Raw genomic sequence first — 20,682 nt, forward strand, 5'->3', positions numbered from 1 at the left:
CTGTTTGGTATTCTCTTGCTGGCGAGGAGGATTTTAACTTTTGAAGTGCTTTTTTTTTTTTTTTTTTAGTGGGACTCAATTTTTCTACTTTTTATTGCAAAACATCGACATGGATAGCCTTTACTTCCAGCAGTTAGCCACAACTATTGTAAGTCATGAAAATATAGTTCTTCTGTTGTTTTATTACCATCCCCGCAGTCATTAACCCTAGATTGTACACACATTTATATTTAATAGCTGCACTTAAATCTAGTGCACAGTTTAAAGCAGTATTGCCTGTTTTGTTACTTTTGCAACTGTAGCTGTGTTAAATTAGTGTTTTAAAAAAAATAACTCATAATGTGTCCTTATCTGCTTTTCAGAAAGTATTTAATTTGTGCACTGAATGAGTGGAGTAATGTTTAATGAATAGGCTTTAGACTCTGCAAATGTTTGCAATGAAATGTTTTTTTTTCTTCTGCTTCACCTTTTTTATGTCTTTGATTTATTTTTGCCATCTGATTCATTCAAACCTTTTATTTAAGTGCAGTTTTTGTTCATACTGTTTCAATAAAAATAAGAAAAATGACTTTATTTCATCAAACATTCTTCTTTGTATTTTGTAGCATGGAGACAGCTAAAAGTGAACACCAGCATTGTCGGATACTGTCCAGTATAAGGCAGCCACCTATTATTATCCACCTGACAATGGTTTCTTTACTTTATATCTTACTCTTCCATCAACTTTAACGTGGCCCAAACCTCAACGTGTACCCCCACAGATGTTATATTAAAACGACCGGCTCTGCACTGTGATGTGTGTTATTACTTTTATTAGTGTTTCGAGTTAACTTGGCGACATCATTAGCAAACAAAGACGCCATTTTTCTTAGGAATTTTTCATAGACTGTGGTTGCAAATCAAATATCCAAGATGGCCACATGAACTAAAAAGGAAAAATACTGTAAATCAGCCCTTTTTAGAGATATTAAGCTGAAATTTGGTAGTACAGTAGTCCCTCGCTACTTCACTGCGCGTTAATCGCGGACTCGCTCTATCATGGTTTTTCAAAATAAGATTGGACATGACACACAATTGGCTGATTGATGGCTGAGCTGCATGATCGGCATGGAATTTTTATTTAAAGTAAATTATTTTAAACTGTTTAGGACCTCCTGCACCTTTGTGCAGCCCGTACTGCAGGCTAAACTTCCTGCTGCAGCTGATCAGCTGTTCTCCGTGCTGAGCGGAGAAGTGGGCGTGACCAAGAACACTTGCAGGTGGCGAAGAGAAGAGGAGGCAGGGAGCTGAAATCATGACATTCTGTGCTCTTTGAGAGCGTTTAGAGTTTAGAAACATTGTTTAAAATATTGCAAGAGTGTGGGAAGTGTTTTAAATACCTTTATTTATATATATATATATATATACTAAAGTAAACTACTACTTGTATTACTATTCCTCCTTTGTGGTTTTTCACTTATTGCGGGGCTTCAGGGTACAGATCCCCAACAATAAATGAGGGACTACTGTAGCTGAGACCAATGCCCAGTAAATAATGAATTAAAAATTCAAGATGGCCACAAAAGCTCATTTAAATGGTTTCAATTCAGCTATTTTTACACATTTTTAGCTGTTTTTCTTAGTTCATATCTTAGCTCCTATTACTATTTTTCTTTTACATTTTATTGTTGGATGTAACTGGGACCCCGTGTACATAATTTCATTCCACCATATGTACCACGTGGTGAATGACAATAAAGAATCTCTGAAAACATAGAGCTGAAATTTAATGTGGTTATAGATGAGAACTTTCTCCATCACATACTGAATCCAAATCAAAAATCCAAGATGGCCACCATAGTTTAAAAGAAAAAAAAAACTATATCTCGTTGATTTTTTTTGTCATTTGAAGTTGAAATTGAGTTCGGTGGTAGCTGAGAGCGAACCCCAACACATAATACTGCCAAATCAAAATTTTAAAATGGCCGCCACGTGGCAGTCCCCATCAAAGTTTCTCCAGGAACTTTTTACTTACTCTCATTCTTGTGACCGTTACTCTCATGACTAAATTATTATTATTTTTTATTTCCAAAGTGAAGGAAGAAAACGTTAACAAGCTGCCCGGGGCAGTGTCCAACTGCCCTCTCTGCTTGGCCAAGTCAAACAGTGATTCAAAAAAAATGAAAAAAAAAAAAACGGAGGAAAGAAAATCCCCTTTCTAAGCAGACGAACAGCACCAAATATGGAGGACGCGTACGCTCAAGAACCGTTGAGACAGTTGGGCTCTCTGACAGCGAGGTGTGCTGTTTGTGCCATGTTGTGTTAAGCTGAGGCCAAACTCACAGAGATGCTGTGTCTGGCTTCTGGTCCTCCGTGTGGTTTTAGGCACCGACCCAACACACCTCCAACACCCCCACCCGAATCTCTCTACCCCTCCAGGGAGCTTCATAACTCCCATTTAGCTCTCTCTTTTTTCACCTCAGACTGGGAACAATGGAGTCTTTTGAGAGGGGCGAACGGAGAGGCCGTTGGGCTCACTCTTCCCTGCAGCACCGGGGGATTTCTGTACGTTGCTGGCGGGTGGAGTCACTTCCTGGGTGGGCCCAGCATTCATCATGTGCTTTTTACACACACAAGCCATAGAAATACTCCAATAAAGAGTAAATAATTAGCTGTGCAAATGAAAGCAGCCTATTAAAACAAACAAATAAACAAATGGAAAAAAAGGCATGTAGTAGTGAAATGTTGTTAAAGGTGCTGTTCTGGCACAGATTTGGTGATTTACTAAAACCACAATGTTAAGAGCAGATTTATTATATTATTAAGCATCCCTCAAACGATCTGACATCATAAAGTGAGAAGACTGAAAGTCTGTGATGGATAAATAACTATTTGTTTTGTTCTACTAAAGAACATCAATTTGTCTGTTTTTTTACTGTTCAGTCTGTGGCAAAAATAAAAAAATAAAAACTTTGAGCAGAGATGTTTTATATACAAACAAAAGTAAGAATTTTATTTATGCTGATGCCCGTTCAGCAGTATTAATTCTGAATTTACAAATAAAGCCCTGAGTGTGCAACAATAGTCGTACAAAGCTGACAATATCTGCTGAATTCAGTTACGAACACAATCATCCATCCACCCATCCATCCATCCATCCATCCATCCATCCATCCATCTGCTTTTTCCTTTGCGGGGGCCATTGTTGTCCATGTCCAGCCATCACTGTGCGAGAGGTGAGGGACATCCTGGACATGTCTCCAATCCATCACAGGGACATAGAGACAAATGAGACAAACAACCATTCACTCTCTCACTCACACCTAGGGACCATTCAGAGTTACCAATCAGCCTAACATGCATGTTTTTGGTGTGTGGGAGGAAACCGGAGTACTCGAAGAAACCCCACGCATGCACAGAAAGGCCCCCAGCTGGAATTTGATCCAGCAACCTTCTTGCTGAGAGGCAACAGCTCTGCCAACTGAGACACCGTTCAAAAGTAATGACTTTATGGACCAACTTTCAGTATTTTGAAGAAATGAACAAATAGGACACGATACAAGCAGCACGTTCAGAAATGATTTAATTGGAAACTCAGAGAGAGTTGGTACCAAGTCTTATGGAACATGAGATTTTTGTGTTTCCTCCTCAAATACACTGTAATGATTAATTTCAAAAAGAGGATTTGAGCATGTGCAAAGTGCCCAAGTCTGCTGTCTGAAACAAACAAGCACAAATCATCACCATGTGCTTCTCATTTTGGACTGAGGTGTTTTTGCTGATTTACTGGATTAAGATTTTGCCGAACATGGTGCTGCACATAATGTCCAAACATTCCCATTCCAGCCATTTCCATCTAAAAAGACACTTTCAGAAGTCCTCTGGTTGATTTCAGACATGAGTTAACCCTGAGCCATGCGTCGTCCTTCTAAAGAAGCCTTTTAAACCGTATGAAGTCTTTTCAGAATCATTTTAATATAAACTTAAACTTTTAACAGACTAAATCATCAGAATCTGAAACTTTACTTGAGTTTCTTGCCATTTCTTTGAGGATTGCACGCTTTTACATAAAGAACATTCTCACCTTGAATATATTAACTTTTTTAGTCATATAAAAAGGTTTTGGTGATTTGAACTAGGGATGCACAATATTGGATTTTTGGCCAATATTTGATATACCGATATGTTAAATCTTATTTAGTCGATAACCAATACCTATATTTTTAATATACTTTGTCAGAACATTCAGAACATAGCCCTCTTATTTAGGCTTATTTGCTACAAAAGTTGTGCAACAGCTGTAAGAGCTGGTGACATATGTTCAGTAACAGCCATATGATACGCAAATCACTTTAACTTATATTAAATGAAAAGTGTTAAATGTTATTTATTAGCATTAATCACCTGCGATGCTGTCTCACCTGTGGAGGCTTGTTCCAGGTTCCTATAGCTGCAGTGTGGGGAACTCTGCACTCCTGTGCATGAAGGACAGCCTGTTTAAGTTCAAAGTTTTTGTCTTTCCATTGTGCTGTAAGACTAATCACGCTAACGGGGCTAACACGACGTCCAAATGTCTGTGGTAAAACTCACCCAAGTGCTATTGGTTATTAGCTTCTCAATGACGTTGGAAATGACGGCTTGTAACTCGGGTAAGGCTACGTCGGAAAAATATCTCAGAATGGGGACGATGTAGCGAGGCTCAACGTAGTCCAAAAATCTTCAGAATCCGACATCCTCAATGAAAAAGACCTTCCACACCGCCGCCATTTTGAATTTTCCTCTCCGCCGTGATCAGTTCAGGTAGGCGCGCATGACGTCATCACATTGTGCTGGCGCTGCAGGCATCCTTGTCACTGGGTTTGTCGTATAAAAACAGCATCTTTTATATTGTTGAGTTATTTTGATGGAATGGCCGATGTCCAATATTTAACTTTAACGCTAATATCAGCTGATATCGATACCATGCCGATAATATCGTGCATCCCTAGTTTTAACATCAACGCATTTTTTGTTTAAACTTTTGGACGGCTTGCAAAGTTTTTAATTGTTAAGTCATAAACGAAACAATGTCTACAGCTTGGAAAAAAAATGGGGAACAATTTGAACAACTTTTACACAAGTTCTGCCAGAAGATATAAATTATGTTTGAGTAGAAAACACTAAATGTTTTCATTGGTTTAGTCCTGACTGCTCCCGTAACAGTCACCAGACAAACTGATAGTGGATTCCTGCAGTTTTTTATGTGATCTGGTTGACAGAAAACACCAAAATGTCTCCATAAAAACCATAAAAATCACCACAGACATTTTTGAACATCTCCCTCTTTTTGTCAGTAATATCCAAAAACACTAACCCACTCCCTGATTTCCTTTTCCTCCTTAGGGTCAAGGTTATGATAGGTGAGAGGCTTCCCTGTGTGTGCCTCAGCAATAAAAAGCTGCAGCAGCGCAGCACGTCTCCCACTGTGGGAGGACGCTGGGGAATGTGAGGAGAAACACAAACAGGACATAAAGACAACACGCCAGTGCCACACAGAAAGGCCTCAACCGGGCTCGGCCAACAACTGCTACGTGTTACTCGGCTTACAGCTAATCTTATCAGGACAGCTTGAGAACACACCCTCGCTTCAGTCGCTTTTCCAAAAATGAAACTGAATGTTTGAATACAAAAGAGAATGAAGAAAATGACTCTGGTGTTAACGAGGTTTTGTTTTTGTACATCAGTGTTTGCAGCTCTTCGTCTCTGGCATTGACGCCATCCTCGCGTCGGCTGCAGCAGCTTGTGTCCTCCAGCCTGCAGAGATACCATGCAGGAGTATGTGATGTCACGAAGAAAGTGTCAGCCCAGCAGCTTTAGAGTGTCAGAGACAGCTGGACTCAGAGGGGGGACACAGGAGAGGGGGGAGACAGAGAAGTGCTGAAGGGTGCATAAGGTTGGGTGACAGGCATGGATGGTGTGTTTGGTATGAGTGATGCAGGAGTTGAACTTTCATTTTGTGTTCTGGAAGAAAAGCATAAACATAAACAGAGGTGACTGTTTATCAGAGTGAAAGTCTGAATGAGCATGTGCAAAAATAAAAATAAATAAAATAAGATCTTGAATGTGAATTTCAGCATGTGGCTGCAGCACTTGTATGTCAAGTCCCAGCAGTTGTGTTTCTGCAAGTTTATTTTTGCATATTCCGTCAACTCAAAGTCCAGTTTGTGTCCATCATCAGATCTTTATTGTTTCAGACCAAAGCCTTGCTCGGTGATCTGTCTGATATACAGTTTAGTTTATTTATTATTTATAGCACCAAATCACAACAGAAGTCGTCTCAGGACACTGAACAGAAACATTCATATATATATAAAATATAATAATTTAACATTATTTATCTGAGGAGCAGACTGCTTTGAGTTTAACTCCATCACAGAACTCTCAACTTGAGCAAGCATGAAGGCGACAGTGGAAAGGAAAAACTCCCTCATGAGGAAGAAACCTTTAGCAGAACCAGGCTCAGGACAAGCGGTCATCTGCTTCGACCGGCTGGGTTTGAGAGGAACAGATACACAATGGCAGGTCAAGAATCACACGTTAAAATAGAAGTATGAAAACTAGTCAGTTTTAACAATTAATTTAAGTAAATGAGATAAATTTGTCCTCTAGTAGTCTAAGCCTATAGCAGCATAACAAGCCAACCCTTATAGGATTTATCAAAAAGGAAAATCTTAAGTCCAGTCTTAAAACTGGACAATGTGTCAGTCTCACGGGCAGAAACTGGAAGTTGGTTCCACAAGAGAGGAGTCTGATAACTGAACAATCTTCCTCCCATTCTGCTTTTGGAAACTCTAGGAACCGCAAGTAAGCCTGCAGTCTGAGAGCAAAGTGCTCTGTTCGAAAAATATGGAACAATAAGATCTTGAATATAAGATGGAGCTAGGTTGTTGAGAGCTTTGTAGGTTTGTAAGATTTTGAATTAAATTCAGTTGAATTGTTGAACTGTTGGTGATCACCTCTCCTCCTTCCCCTCTTTGTTTTTCTCGCTCCATGATGTACGTTCCTGTAAATGTTGAACGTTTCTTTGCACACTTTTTTGGGGGCACGAAGCCGTGCCCATTACCACAGGATATGTTCATAAATAGACATTTGAAAAACAGTAATCAGCTCCCTGATTAACCTCTCAGGAGCTGAAGAAGAACAAATGTATAAATGTGACATATTACGACAGCTTTACATATTTCTTTTTACTTTTGTTTATTCCAGCAAAGTCTGCAAAACTAAAAGCACCAAGCTTTTGTCTAGTGCCACTGCAAGATTTCCCAAATGTCATTTTAAATATATTTCATAATCTGCAGAATTTATTCTGCATTCTCAAAGTGTCCCAAGCTCAAGTTGTTTCCAGTCTTGTTCCTACATTGACTGCCTACTCATGTGTCTTCCAGTCAGCTCCTGCATTTGACATATGTGTAACACGGAGACCCAATTTTACGCTGCTCATGCCTCCGCCCTCAGCTGGGAAAGTCATGCCGGAGTCCTGGGCATGTCCACAACAACTAGATACAACGTGCTATAAATAAACACAATTACAGCCAGCTTGGCACTAAATTACCTGTGTAGTTAAGAGTTTACTCCGTAAGAGCTGCGTCAATACAACATGCTTTACTGGAAAGTTTGGAGGCTAATTCTTAAATACAAGAAAATGGGAGAAGCTTAAATACAGAAGCTTCAGTCTGTAATTTATGACCTCTCATTATGGCTAGAACAAGTCAGGCATGTGGTGTCTCAGTGAAACACCACTCAGCCCACATACAGCATAACTACAAGAGACATAACACACATGTGCCATAGGAACAACATATGTGCTGCAAAGTGTCACAGATGTATATGTGAGGTTTTATGGATTCCTACAGGCTGGAAATGACTTCCTGTGAAGGCAGGTAGCTGCTTTGTATCAGACTTTTACGAAAGTCCTCTTGGGTTTGAATTGCCAACTGTTGAGGAAAACAGAGAACTGGTCAGGAGAAAAAAAGACAAACGTGTTATTAATCTTCAGTTTGTGGTTTCTGTTTTATTAACCGTTGTGAAAGAGAAACGACAGTGGTAATTAAAAGGTTTGACATGTGAACCCATATTCAGCTGTGTCATCAACATTTAAATATTTGCTAAGTAATTTACAATTGCAACTCAGTTTTTATTAATTTAGTTTGAGCTGTTCAGTGCCCTGAGATGACTTCTGTTGTGACTTGGCGCTATATAAATAAACTGAATTAAATTGAATAAATAAAGTATGCAAGCATTTTGTGAGCATTTTCCTGATCACAGACCATCATCTTGTTGCCTACACTATAGCTGCAACAGTAACACGTAAACACACAGACATGCTGCATGATAAAATGTGACACTGTGCAGTTATTTTCTAAACGACATAAAACTACAGTTACACCAGAGGCTTTAAGTATTACTCGCAGAAACAGAATCTGACCTGAAGTCTTTGAAAATTCTGCCCCCTAGAGGTAAAAACTATGAACTGCAGCGACTAAAACGATTTTTTTTTTTGTCTTTCCCAAGTAACTAAACTATCCATGACTATTGTAAACCAACTGTGCAAATAATATCAACAGATATGATTTAAATGACATATTATATTTATCCCATCATACTCCGTCCAAATTATTATTTTTATAAATAAGACAAACCACGTTTAGTATACAGGTATTTTACAGTGCACCCCTAAAATAAAATGTGCCTAAACATTCATCCTGCTTTACAGTTTCTTCTAGGCAGAAGTTAAAATGATTGTTTTACATACTTGCTAACTTTCTTTATGATGCTGCATTTGATTTGCAATGCATCTCAAACAATTAGAATATTGTGTTCAAGTTTTCCTGCTCGTGAGGAACCTCTCATCACCATTCTGTGTCTGTTTCTCGTTCCTGTCCTCTCAAACCCAGCCCGTCGAAGCAGATGGCTGTTCGTCCTGAGCCTGGTTCTGCTGGAGGTTTCTTCCTGTTAGGAGGAGTTTTTCCTTTCCACTGTTGTCTTGTGCTTGATGGGAGATTGTCACGAAATGAAGACTCAATGCAATATGCTGGCTACCTTAGAAAAATAATGTTACAAATTGAATTTTTATGTACATGAATGTATTTGTTTAGTGCCCTGTTGTGACTTGGCATTATTTTTTGTCTCATACATTATATAAATTGATTACACATAGAGTAAAAAAATTAAAGCGCTTATTTCCTGTAATTTTGATGATTATGACTTAATAATAATGAAAAACCAAAACTCAGTCTCAGAAAATTAGAATTTTGTGAAGAGGTTCAATATTATAAACTCCCGGTGTCACACCCCAATCAGCCGATTAACTCCTATGAGCTACAAATGTCTCATTCCTCAAGTCGAGCCACTCCTGAACCAGAGACAACATGAGAAGCGTCTTACCTGCTGCAGAGACAAAAACTGGACTCTTGCTCAGTGGTCCAACGTCCTCTTTTCAGATGAAAGTAAATATTACGTGTCATTTAGAAATCAAGGTGCCAGAGTCTGGAGGAAGAGTGGAGAGACCCAGAATCCACGTTGGTTGAAGTTCAGAGTGAAGTTTCCACAGTCTGTGATGGTTTGGGCCCATGTCTTCTTCTGCTGGTGTTGGTCCACAGTCCATGCAGCACCAGGACATTTTAGAGACTTCATGCTTCCTTCTGCTGACGAGTTTTATGGAGATGCTGATTAAATTTTCCAGCAGGACTTGGCTCCTGCCCACACTGATAAAGGTACCAAAAGCTGGCTGTGGAATATTATAATTATCTGAGACACTGAATTTTTTTTTTTTTCATTATTTTTTAAGCCATAATCATCAAAATTACAAGCGACAAAGGCTTGAAATATTTCACTCTGTGCAATGAATCTATGTAATATATGAGTTTTACTTTCTGAAATGATTGAGAAGAAAAAATACTGAACTTTTTCACAATATTCAATTTTTTTAATGCACTGGTATCTAAGCCTTAATGTTTGAGGATAATTTCTTGTTTCAGTTTGCAATAAGTTAAAAAATGTACAAGTTCTGAAACAATCCGTGTTGTCTCACGGCTGTAAAACCTAAAGATAAATCATATGCATGAAACCTTGATTTAAACCAGACTATCTCCTGGATTTGACAGTATTTATTTTACAGACAAACATGATAAAAGTATTTATTAGATTATTTTTAACAATAGCTTTAATATTAGCATGGCTTTTTGAACCATGACACTTGTGACTTATTTTCATCTTTAAATCACTTCTTGGTCTGCTGCCTTCATACATCTCCTCCTACATGTCTCTGCGTGAGTGCAGCTACGGAGTGCGCTCTCAGGACATTATTACCTGCAGTGTTCCCTCAGTGAGGACTGAACTAGGCAAAAGGGCCTTCTCCTACTCCGCTCCTGTTTCCTGGAATATCTTACAAAAAGATTTGAAGCTCTCGACCTTGACCTCTCTAAGTGTCTTTAAGAATCTGTTGGACTCCTGGCAGGGTCCAATGCTGACATGTTCCTGTTTTTAGTTTTATACATTTGTCTTGGAATCTAGCTGTTTTTTTGGTTTTGTTACCTTTTTCCTTTTAGCCATCCTATTTGTTAAAAAAAACAAACAAAAAAAAAAAACTGTAGTATGAGTTTTTTATAACTGCTTATTGTTGTTGCTGTTGTCCATTGTTGTCATCTTTCTTTGTTGAAATCAGGTCTCTCTTGTAAATGAGTCCTCGAGGCTCAATGGGATTTACCTGTATAAATAAAGGTTGATTGATTGTGTTACATTAAAAAAACTAAATAAAATCCTGCGGCAAACCACCAGTCAAAAAAGTTACAATGGCACATCATACCCTAATACAGCACATATAATGACAACATGAATTCTGAATTTACTCACTGAGAAATCTGGGCCTGTTTACATGAACACAAACTAAAGAAAGGGACACACATAGCTCTTTATCAGCACCTCCCAGTCATTCTCTGGTTGTAGTTTTTATAGCAGCCATGCTTGAAAAGTTCAGCCCACATAGATGTGTTGTGGAAAATTGGAGGAAATGTTGAAATAGCTCTATTTGCTCGTGCTCCTGCAAAGCCATGTCCTTTCTAAAGACTGCTGCTGAGTTCTTATGGGTCCCTGACCCAGAATTTTGTCCAGGGTCCAGTTCACCACACCACCAGCATTTTCTTCTTTCTGTCCTACCTACTGCCACCTGCTGGCAAGAAATGGAGTTTGCAAAGTGCAGGCATTCAACAATGCACATTCAACAATCAATGCCTTTTTTGAGCAACTAAATACAATTGGATGATTTGATCTCTCACAGCACGCAGAGAAAATGACTAATACAACTACTAAGTATTAACTGGTTTTGCATTCACGCAGTATTTTTGTTTACATACACAAAACCAATTAAACTTAAAAGTAGACAAGCTGACAGTCCCTGTAGCCAAATAATAGTATTAATAAAAAATAATAACAGTAATACAAAATCACATGATTAAGCTGTGTTACATGAATAAATCTACACAGCTTTGTACAATTTTGTAATAAAGTGCTGAACAGTTTAGGCAACAATGTTTTTTTTGTTTTGCTTGTTTATTCTCATTAAAAAATAGTCGTGTTGAAGAACAAAAACAATAAATAAAGTATGGTGATACCGCTCAAGTTTGAAAAAAAAAAAAGTTGAATATAAATACAAACTTCACTGTTGTTTTATTTTTTTTTTTAAACCATAATTCATAGGTTCAACAAGCTGCCTGCTGATTGGTCAATTTGTTTATTTCCTGGTTTCGTGTCCAATCAGAACGCGTGAATTTTGTTGATACTCTAATGGGGATCTGAACAGCTGTCCTACAAGCCGAACAACAGGGTCATTTACAACGCATTTTCTCGGCACCCTCGAGAAAAACATGTAGGTATGGACACTCATTTTCAATTTATGTTTATCAGGCACCTTTTGTTGTGACCGTAGTGTTGTTCTAGCACGAGCTAACTCGCTAGCACCGCAGCTAGCCAAAAAAAGATACTTCAAAGACCGATGAAAGCTGGATTTTTTTGGCTTGACGTGTAAATCTTTGTCAACGGACTTTGACAGTGATGGCTCGTTAGTGCCTCCTTGTATTATGCGGACAGTTAAACGCGTACATTAGCAAAACCAATTGACCTTAAAGTAGACGAGCTAGCACAGCAGCCTCTGTAGCCCCACGGTAAAGTGACGACGTGTTGTGGGAGCAGTTAGCAATGGAGCGAGGACGGGGGCAGCGTCACTAAAGTGGCTGAAACGGATGTTCGTGAACGCATCTCAGCGCTTAACCTTTTTTAATAAAAATAAAACAAAGCAGTTTCCTAATTTCGTTATGAGTACTGGGTTTAATATAAGCCTGTTGCAGCGTGCACCATTTTAAAGAGAAACTGATATGGTTTAAATAATTCAATACTGTAGGCCCTGAAATGCGCTGAATCAAATACAGATTCTATTTTTTGGTGCAACAAGAATCCTTCAAAATGTCTTTAAATCACAAAAAGGTAGGTTGTATAGTCAAACAATAAACACTGCTTATATGGCCTTATGTATACTTGAAAACTGCTCTATAAGTGTATTAATAATAAATAAATAACATTTTTAAAGGTGTGCACACAGACCTGATCATTAACAGCTGAGTTGATGCTTTTTTTTTTATAGAGTAAGTTTATCTTTAGTTTTTCTGTGCCACTAATCAGACATGCCAGGCCTGACTTTTTGTTTTACTTGCCTAAGATTCATGCCAATATGAGACAATATTCTTAATAAGCTTATTTAGTTTTGGGGTTTATTTCAGTTGTGAATTGGAATTTTATTTTAAACCAAGCAGAGGTCTATATGTGTTGGTCGGGTTTACTGAGAGTGCATTTAATCAGCTGAAAAGATAATCTAAAGCACGTGTCAAAATCAAGGCATTTGGCCCTCACCGACATCTTATCTGGCCCCCAAGATGATATTTTAAACGTAAAATACTTTAATCTTTTCAGTAATCTTTGGTTATGATGTCAAATGAGACCAATTAAACTCTTGTTGAGGAACCTGCAACCAAGAAAAGATGTTTGGTATCTAACTTTAGGATTCTGAAATTGGCCCCGTAGTTTGAAAAAGGGTTTAATTTTGGCCCCCTTTTATAAGTGAGTTTGACACCTTTGTTGTAAAAAAGGTACTAAAGAGACAGATGAGCAGGATTAGATTTTCTTATTCCAGGAGACCAGCATAGTTCGTGTGCTTTTGTGTGAATGATGGATGACACGATGAGTCACACTGCAATCTAGACATACTTGAGATTGATTTGCATAAATTAGTTCATCCAGGAACCACAAAATAAATAAAACATATGTATTGCTACTTCCACACTAATCCTGTCTTCTCTGTTTAGATTGTGCTTTTTGTCACTTTAAAATGTTTTATAGTATTTGGGATGAGATAACAATGAGAATGTTTCTCTCTTACTCTTTTAACATAGAACCTGTGTTTGTTCATCCCTCAACAAACAACTAGTCTGCACTCAAGATGACAATGGTAAGATAATCCAGAAATTATTTTAACTGAATTTTGATTGACAGTTTTTCTTATGAAAGATGTGCACACTCTCTTTTAATTAAAAAAATATATGTCTACAAGTTATAAAAATATACTTGGGAATCTGTCACACAAGTTTGTTACATATATATATGTGTGTGTATGTATGTAATATATATATATACACAATTCAAAATATTGGAAGGCTCCTATGATTTTACAGTAAAATACAAACATCAGTAAAGTAAAATTCTGGATGTTCTTTAGCCTGTTTACTACATAGTTGATTAGGATGATGTTTTATATCTTTTTCTCATTTGAATCACTAAACGCAGATCATGAATTATGAAGTTTGACCAGAACGACGTTACTCTGGTGTTTTCTATTATTTATTATAATATGATCTTAGTCTAAAACTCTGGCACAAATTGGAGTGGTGAATTCTCTCAATTAATGCTAAATATTGAATTTAATTATGTTAATATTTTCTAACAAAATGTTTATTTGTTGTTCCAATCTTGGAAAGTTTAGTTTGTTTGGGGTTATGGCACCTAGCTGCACCTGTATGTGACAAAACATTGATGGATTTGATACCCAGAGCAGTACCATTTGTTGTCCTGTTGCATCAGGTAGCATTGTTGTGTCTTTCAAAACTAGGAGAAATATTTATCCAGGCTTTTGATATAGATTAATGATTTGCATTTGTGAAAAACACTTTATTTAAATCCCCATAACTAAGATTCTGAAGCCAATTTAACCTCCGTCTCCCAGCGTACTTCTGTGCCTTCTATTCCTGTATACTTGCAAGATGATAATTATAGTTACTTTGATCTGGTTTATTAGCCATAGTCCTTTAATGAACATATGTTTTCTTTATATATTTTGGCTAAATATCAGTATTTATTTTATTTATTTAACAGGTGTAAACACTGCAAAAATCTTGTGTGACACATCATTCAGAAAGCCAGATATATCCTCAGTGACGATGGACAACCCACCCCATTTTTACTTTTCTGAACTTGAAGACTGTGAGGATATACAAGAAGAACCAGACATGAGCTGTGAGCACATACACCTTCCAAAACAAGATGCAGAAAGAGACTCCTTTCTGTGCCAGCACTGCAAGAGATGCTTTACCAGCAGACAAGGCTTGGAACAACACATGCACCGCCATGCTTTTATGAACAACGTGGCACATGAGTACAAAAGCAACTCTTCAGGTTCAGACACAATTTACCTGCCACATGAGAAGATGAAGCCTGTGGATGCAGTAGATTCAATCATGCAGGTTCATACTTTAACCTTCTCTAGCACCAATACCTCTTTGTTGGGTGGAGATCACAGTGGTCTGCATTGTATGCCTGAAACATTAGAGGACCATCATGCCTGCATGTCTACTGAGAAAATATTCACAACAAATACTAACAAGCAACAGCATGAGTGCAATGTACACGAGGACCCACTGGAACTCGCACACGATGAGCAAACCAAGCTTCCACAAGAGGACATTTCTCAGACATTTCCCAGTGAATCGTCTCAACTTCATTTACAGCATGCTGAGAAAATGGCATCCACATTGTTTTTAAAGAATGAAGGAGAATACGTAGAACAGTACATGTTAGATGTGCCGAACAATATTTCAGAGAATCTCAGCTTTTACATCGATGGAAAGATGGTGTCAACAAGCACAGTTGGTAACTGTGAGGTAGCAGAGGGTCAGTCTGGGACTTTACCTTTAGTTGGACTGGATGCCCTGATTTTAGACCCTGTCCAGATCAATCAGGTTTTAAATACAGATATAGAAATGCCTTATCAACAGCAAGCCAAGAGAAGAACGACAACGCCTCCTCTCTTGCCGCAAATTAAAACTGAACTGGAGTCTGAGGAGGTGGCGTCTTCATTCTCTTCATCACTTGTTTCTTCCTTAATAGAGAATCTGTTCCCTCAGAACTCAGAGCCTACAGTTGTACAAAAGGAAAGAACAATATTTCTGTCTCCAAAATTGAAGCAGTTCCTTGAGAAGCAGGAGGGTCTTAAATCTACACTTGCCCTCATCACAGACGGCCAAACCTCATCCTCACCCATTTCCCCATCTGTCCTGCCTTCTGGGACTGGAAGGTTTAAGAGAAGAACCAGCTCTCCAACAGGCTTGACACAGCAAATTTCAACAATAAATGAAGAAACACCAGAGCCAGATTCTGGAGATTTTGGTTCTGGAAGCTCACGACAAATTGAGGCACAGCGTAGCTCACCTGTGCAACAAGTGCTTGATGAAGACAATAGCACGACTCCATCTGTAGCAGGGCCGGAGGTAAAACCTTTTCTTTCAGAAAGTTGGCCTCCTGTCACTGGTGGTAATTCTTGTAACCAAAAACCTCTGGATCTCTCAAATACATTCAAAAGAAATGACGATGTGACGTCAGGTGACTCCGTTCTGGATTTAAGTTTGCAAAGAAAAAGTCCAGGTAACTCTGAACCAACAATAAATTTTGTGTCACAAGCAGTTTTGAAAGAAGTATCAAATGCATGTGTGGTGGAAAATGTCTTGGGTAAAACTGAAGAACAAAAAATAAACCTGGGGAATCTTGTGTCTCCCCTAGTTACAGACTTTACTCTTGTCACAGGTTCAGATGTGGGTCCACTGGAGCATGTTGCAGATGGGCTTGTTTATGGACTTGCCATACCTCCAAGTTCTCTATCTTCATCAGATGCTTCGCTGACCCCTGTTGCCTTAGAGACAGCTTCACCATGCACCTTCACATTTGCTTCTCCAGCTGCACACACTGTTCTTCCTACTGCTCCCTCAGTAATTACGGTTTTGGCACCACCGTCATCTATTTCCAACCCTTCAAGCCAACCATTCCAAGTATTAACCCCAAATTTATCTCATGAGCCTTTGGTAATCTGTACAGAAAAAGCTTTTAATTCTGCTGATTGTGATTTAACTACTTCATTTGGTCCCACCAATCCTGCAAATATAATCACGCTTTCCCAACCACTTGACCCAACTATGAATCTTCCTGGCCATGTGTTTCTCACTGATCAGATTGCGCTCAATACACCTGTGGTTGAATCCAGTCCACAAGTACCATTCACATCAGCTGTAACCTTGAACGATTCTCTACTCAACATTGCCAGTAACACAGTGTTAATTGAGTGTACAATATCTCTTGAAGCTCCAGGAGGTATTGTTCCTCCTGCAGTTACCTTACAAGAGAGTGCTGTTGAGCATCCATCACCCATCCAGATGGTTGCTAATCACACAGAACAGCAACAAATTGTGTCTGTGCCCAACCCTCAAACTGTGGATCACACTATTCTTGTGTCCTCTGTTGCAAAATCTATAGGTCTGTCCAATAACACTGATGCAATATCCGATTCTCCTACTGTGGATGACTCAAAATCTGATCCAGAGCTTGTTAGTAGTACAGACCTACCAACCAAAAATGAGGAGGAAACAGCTGACAGTTTGGGTTCTATGTCAGAAATTCCACCTAAAGACTTTTGTCCACCTCCTCTTGAAACGGCCAATGAAGAATCATCAAACAACACAGAAAATGATCCACAACAGCAGACATTCACCAAAAATTTTATCTGCAATGTATGCGATAAGCTTTTCCATTCAATGAAAAAACTCGGACATCACGTAGTGGACCACGCTGATGAATGGCCTTACAAATGTGAATTCTGCGTGCTGCTCTTTGGCAAGCCTTCCGATTTGCTCGACCATCGATCAAGCCTCCATGGTGTTGGAAAGACTTATGTTTGCAGTGCATGTACAAAAGAATTTGTCTACCTTTGCAATCTGAAGCAGCATCAGGAGGAGCTGCATCCCAGACAGCTATGTTCATACACAGAGGAAGAAAAAGGGAAATTAAGACCTCAAAACTATAATAACTCAACTAAAGTGAACACAGTTCCTTTAGCTCTCAAACCTCTTGAGGAACCCAAGAAACAAGTAAAAAAGGAAGAATGTGATGTTGACGTGACTGCTGATGAGCTGTTGACAACTATTAAGATTATGACTTCAGATGGAAGTAAAGTCAAGGGGCCTGATGTTCGTCTTGGCATAAACCAGCACTATCCCAGCTTTAAGCCACCTCCTTTTCCTTATCATAACCGATCACCTGCTGGATCACTTGCTTCAGCGACTAACTTTACCACCCACAACATCCCACAAACCTTCAGTACAGCTATTCGATGCACCAAGTGTGGAAACAGCTTTGATAATATGCCAGAGCTGCACAAACACATCTTGGCCTGTGCAAATGCAAGTGATAAAAGACGATACACACCTCGAAAAAACCCTATCCCTTTACGGCACTTTGCAAAAAGTCAAAATGGAGTGCTTTCTACTACTAACACCGCTAATGGACTAAACAAAGTCAGTCAGGCAAGCATGTCCAATCCAAGTCAAGAATCACCAATAAAGCTTAAAATACTGAACAAAAGGAAGAAAAAGTTTGCTCAAAGGGTCATGCCACAAAGAAATAAGTCAGTCCCTTCACCACATAAAATGTCACCTGAGCCTCAGGAAATATTTGTCTGCCCACACTGCAGCAGGGAGTTCACCATGCGCCGCAGCCGAACCAAACACGCGGCAGTCTGTCCCAAGAAACCAAAAGAAATCAAGAGGAAAGAAGGTGGAATATCTGTCACAAAAGAAAACGACGAACACCTGCAAAGGGGACTTTCTCATGTAAAGGAGAAGCAGCAATCATCACCACAGCATAACACAAGACTCCAGACATCTATATCTGCAAAGAGGCCTGCCGTTCTACCAGTGCAAACTGTCTTCTCGAGCAAAAGAAGTAAAATCATCATTAAAGAAGACATGCAGCCTAAAGAGGAGGTGTCCACTCTCTCAGAAGTTTCCATTCGCACTTTCAACCCCTCCATGCGGCAGTACACCAGAGTTCAGCATAGCATCAAAGGAGTTCCCATTAAAATCACCATAGTGAAACCTCGGCAGAATGTACCACAGAAAGATGAGTCACCTTCCACTCAGAGTCGAGAGGAAGCAACTGGGACTATTTCCAGCCGCTCGGAGCGGAACGTTTTGGCTTGACAACTCCCACAATCCACATGGATAAGCCGGTAAAATACATATTTAAGTTGTGATCATCTATATGTTGGTAAAATTAAATGTTTTTCAAAATGCAAGATGAGTACAACTACAGAAATTGCATTTCCTGCGAAAATGAGTGTGAATGCTTATTGCAGAACTTCTGAAATTAGCTTAAAAACATGCTGAAATGTATCTGAAATGGAAGAACAAGCCTAAATTAGCAGAATTCAATTCAGTTTATTTATATAGCGCCAAGTCACAACAGAAGAAAGCAGAAAGAACACATATTTTCTGAACTAGGTTTAAATAAGCAGAAATGAGCACAACATTTAGAAAATTAGCTTAAAAAAGCTGAAATTAGCACAAAAAAAAAGCAGAGAAGTAGCTGAAAAGGCAAAAAAAAGTTTAACTACCAGGACGTGGAAATAACTGAAATGAGCTTAAAAGAATTGAAATTAGATGAAAAAGTTAAAATTAGCATCAAAAGAGCTAAATGGTCACTGAAAGAGCAGAAAAGGCTTAAAATAGCAGAAAAAAAAAAGCTGAAAGGAGCATAACAAGCGTAACGAAGTTAATTAGGATGAAAGTAGCAGACATTAACCTGAAAAGCTTGAATTTCTCTGAAAACAGCTGAAATTAGCTTAAAAAGCCTAAAAAGGTAGCTAAAAAGTTTAAATTACCACAAGAAAGCAGACAGAACACATTTGCCCATTTAGGGTTAAAGAAGCAGAAATTAGCACAAAGTGGATATTATCTGAAAAAAAAAAACACAGCTGAAAATTTGCTTAAAAAGCAGAAAGAAAATACCAGAAGGAAGTGGAGAAAGCACATTTTTACTGAATTAGGCTGAAAAAAAGTTTAAATGATTGCAAAAAATTGGAATTAGCCCAAAAACCTACAATTGGTATAAAAACAGCTAAATAGTAGCTGAAATAGCAGAAAAAGCGGAAACTTGCAGAAATAAATTGAAAGAAGCGCAGCAAGTTGAAATTAGCAAAAAGAAGTTAGAAGAAGTGCAAAAATGTAGTTAGCAGAAATAATCTAAAGGGACCACAAAGCAGCTGATAAATGAGCTGAAAGTAGCTGAAAAAATGTTAAATTTGCAGAAGGAAGCTGAAAGAAGCTGAACCGGAACAAAATGTGAAAGGAGCAGTAAAAGGTTGTAAACAGATCCAAAGATTTGAAGGATGGAAAATGAGCTCAATTCATTTTCTATGATAGAAAAAGTGGCAGAAAAGGCTAAATATTTCAAAAAGCTAAAGTTGCACCAATACCAAAAGTCATAGAGCACTTCTCTTGAACAACGTTTTGATATATGATTTGTTGAAATAGCACATTCCACATTGTGGAACGAGAAAGATGCCGAAAAATGTACGGAAGGAAAATGGATCATAATAGTGTGAACGCTTATGAAGCGTTCATTATCAAATGTGGAAGAGATGGTAATTTTATTTGTGAAGTCTTTAGTTAAGTGTTATAGTTTCAAAACTCAAGACTGTAGCACATACAACCATCTTTAAATCACAAGGGTGAAATGTGCAGATGAAGTCATCCAGCTGACATAGAACGTTACATTTATCCTGTGTTCTGTTCTTTTTTGTTTCCAGGACTCTTCCATATGAAACCGTTAAAGTAAATGGAGGAAACTCGTGTCTACACTGCAAACCCAGCGGACCTGTAGGCTACATTACAACGTACATTAACTCAAAACTGATTACAGAGCAAATAAAATGCAGCGAGTGAGTGTGTACAGGTGGGTGAATGCCATTTCAGTAACTTGACATTTTGAATAATTTTTCCTTGCTGCGTTCGCTTGATGTCTACAGCTTGGACATGCACTTGAAGTTAACCTGACTGCAACAGATTTAAAAAGACGTAGGACGGACTGAGTCACGTACTCGGCTCATTTACTACATGATGGGTGGTTCAGAGAATATGGCAGTCACTTTGGCATGCATTTGCACTTTTATTTGCTGTTATTTGTGGCCTTTTGGTTTAAGCTCATACTGCATGCTGTCTGTGAGCTGCATTGATTTAGAATGGATTATATTGATACACTTAGGTCCTCAACACATAATCTGGTCATATACCTTTTGATTTG

The 20,682-nt window shown here is 38.5% G+C and overlaps 1 protein-coding gene across 2 annotated transcripts; it reads left to right on the top strand.

Annotated features, from left to right (window-relative positions):
• Positions 1-11,793: 11,793 nt before the first annotated feature.
• prdm2a (PR domain containing 2, with ZNF domain a) lies at positions 11,794-20,286 on the top strand. 2 transcript variants are annotated; one of them, XM_037684270.1, is made up of 4 exons: positions 11,794-11,885; positions 13,458-13,513; positions 14,434-18,610; positions 20,189-20,286. In XM_037684270.1, exon 3 carries the CDS (start codon positions 14,499-14,501, stop codon positions 18,579-18,581), a length of 4,083 nt encoding a protein of 1,360 aa, XP_037540198.1. In that variant the 5' UTR covers positions 11,794-11,885; positions 13,458-13,513; positions 14,434-14,498; the 3' UTR covers positions 18,582-18,610; positions 20,189-20,286. The 2 variants fall into 2 exon arrangements, with proteins under 2 accessions (XP_037540198.1, XP_037540199.1); XM_037684271.1 differs by having other exon boundaries at positions 11,794-11,881.
• The last annotated feature ends 396 nt before the right edge of the window (positions 20,287-20,682 follow it).

The sequence above is a fragment of the Nematolebias whitei genome, chromosome 11, assembly GCF_014905685.2.
Source record: "Nematolebias whitei isolate Nwh7 chromosome 11, NemWhi1, whole genome shotgun sequence".
NCBI classification, from domain to species: domain Eukaryota; kingdom Metazoa; phylum Chordata; class Actinopteri; order Cyprinodontiformes; family Rivulidae; genus Nematolebias; species Nematolebias whitei.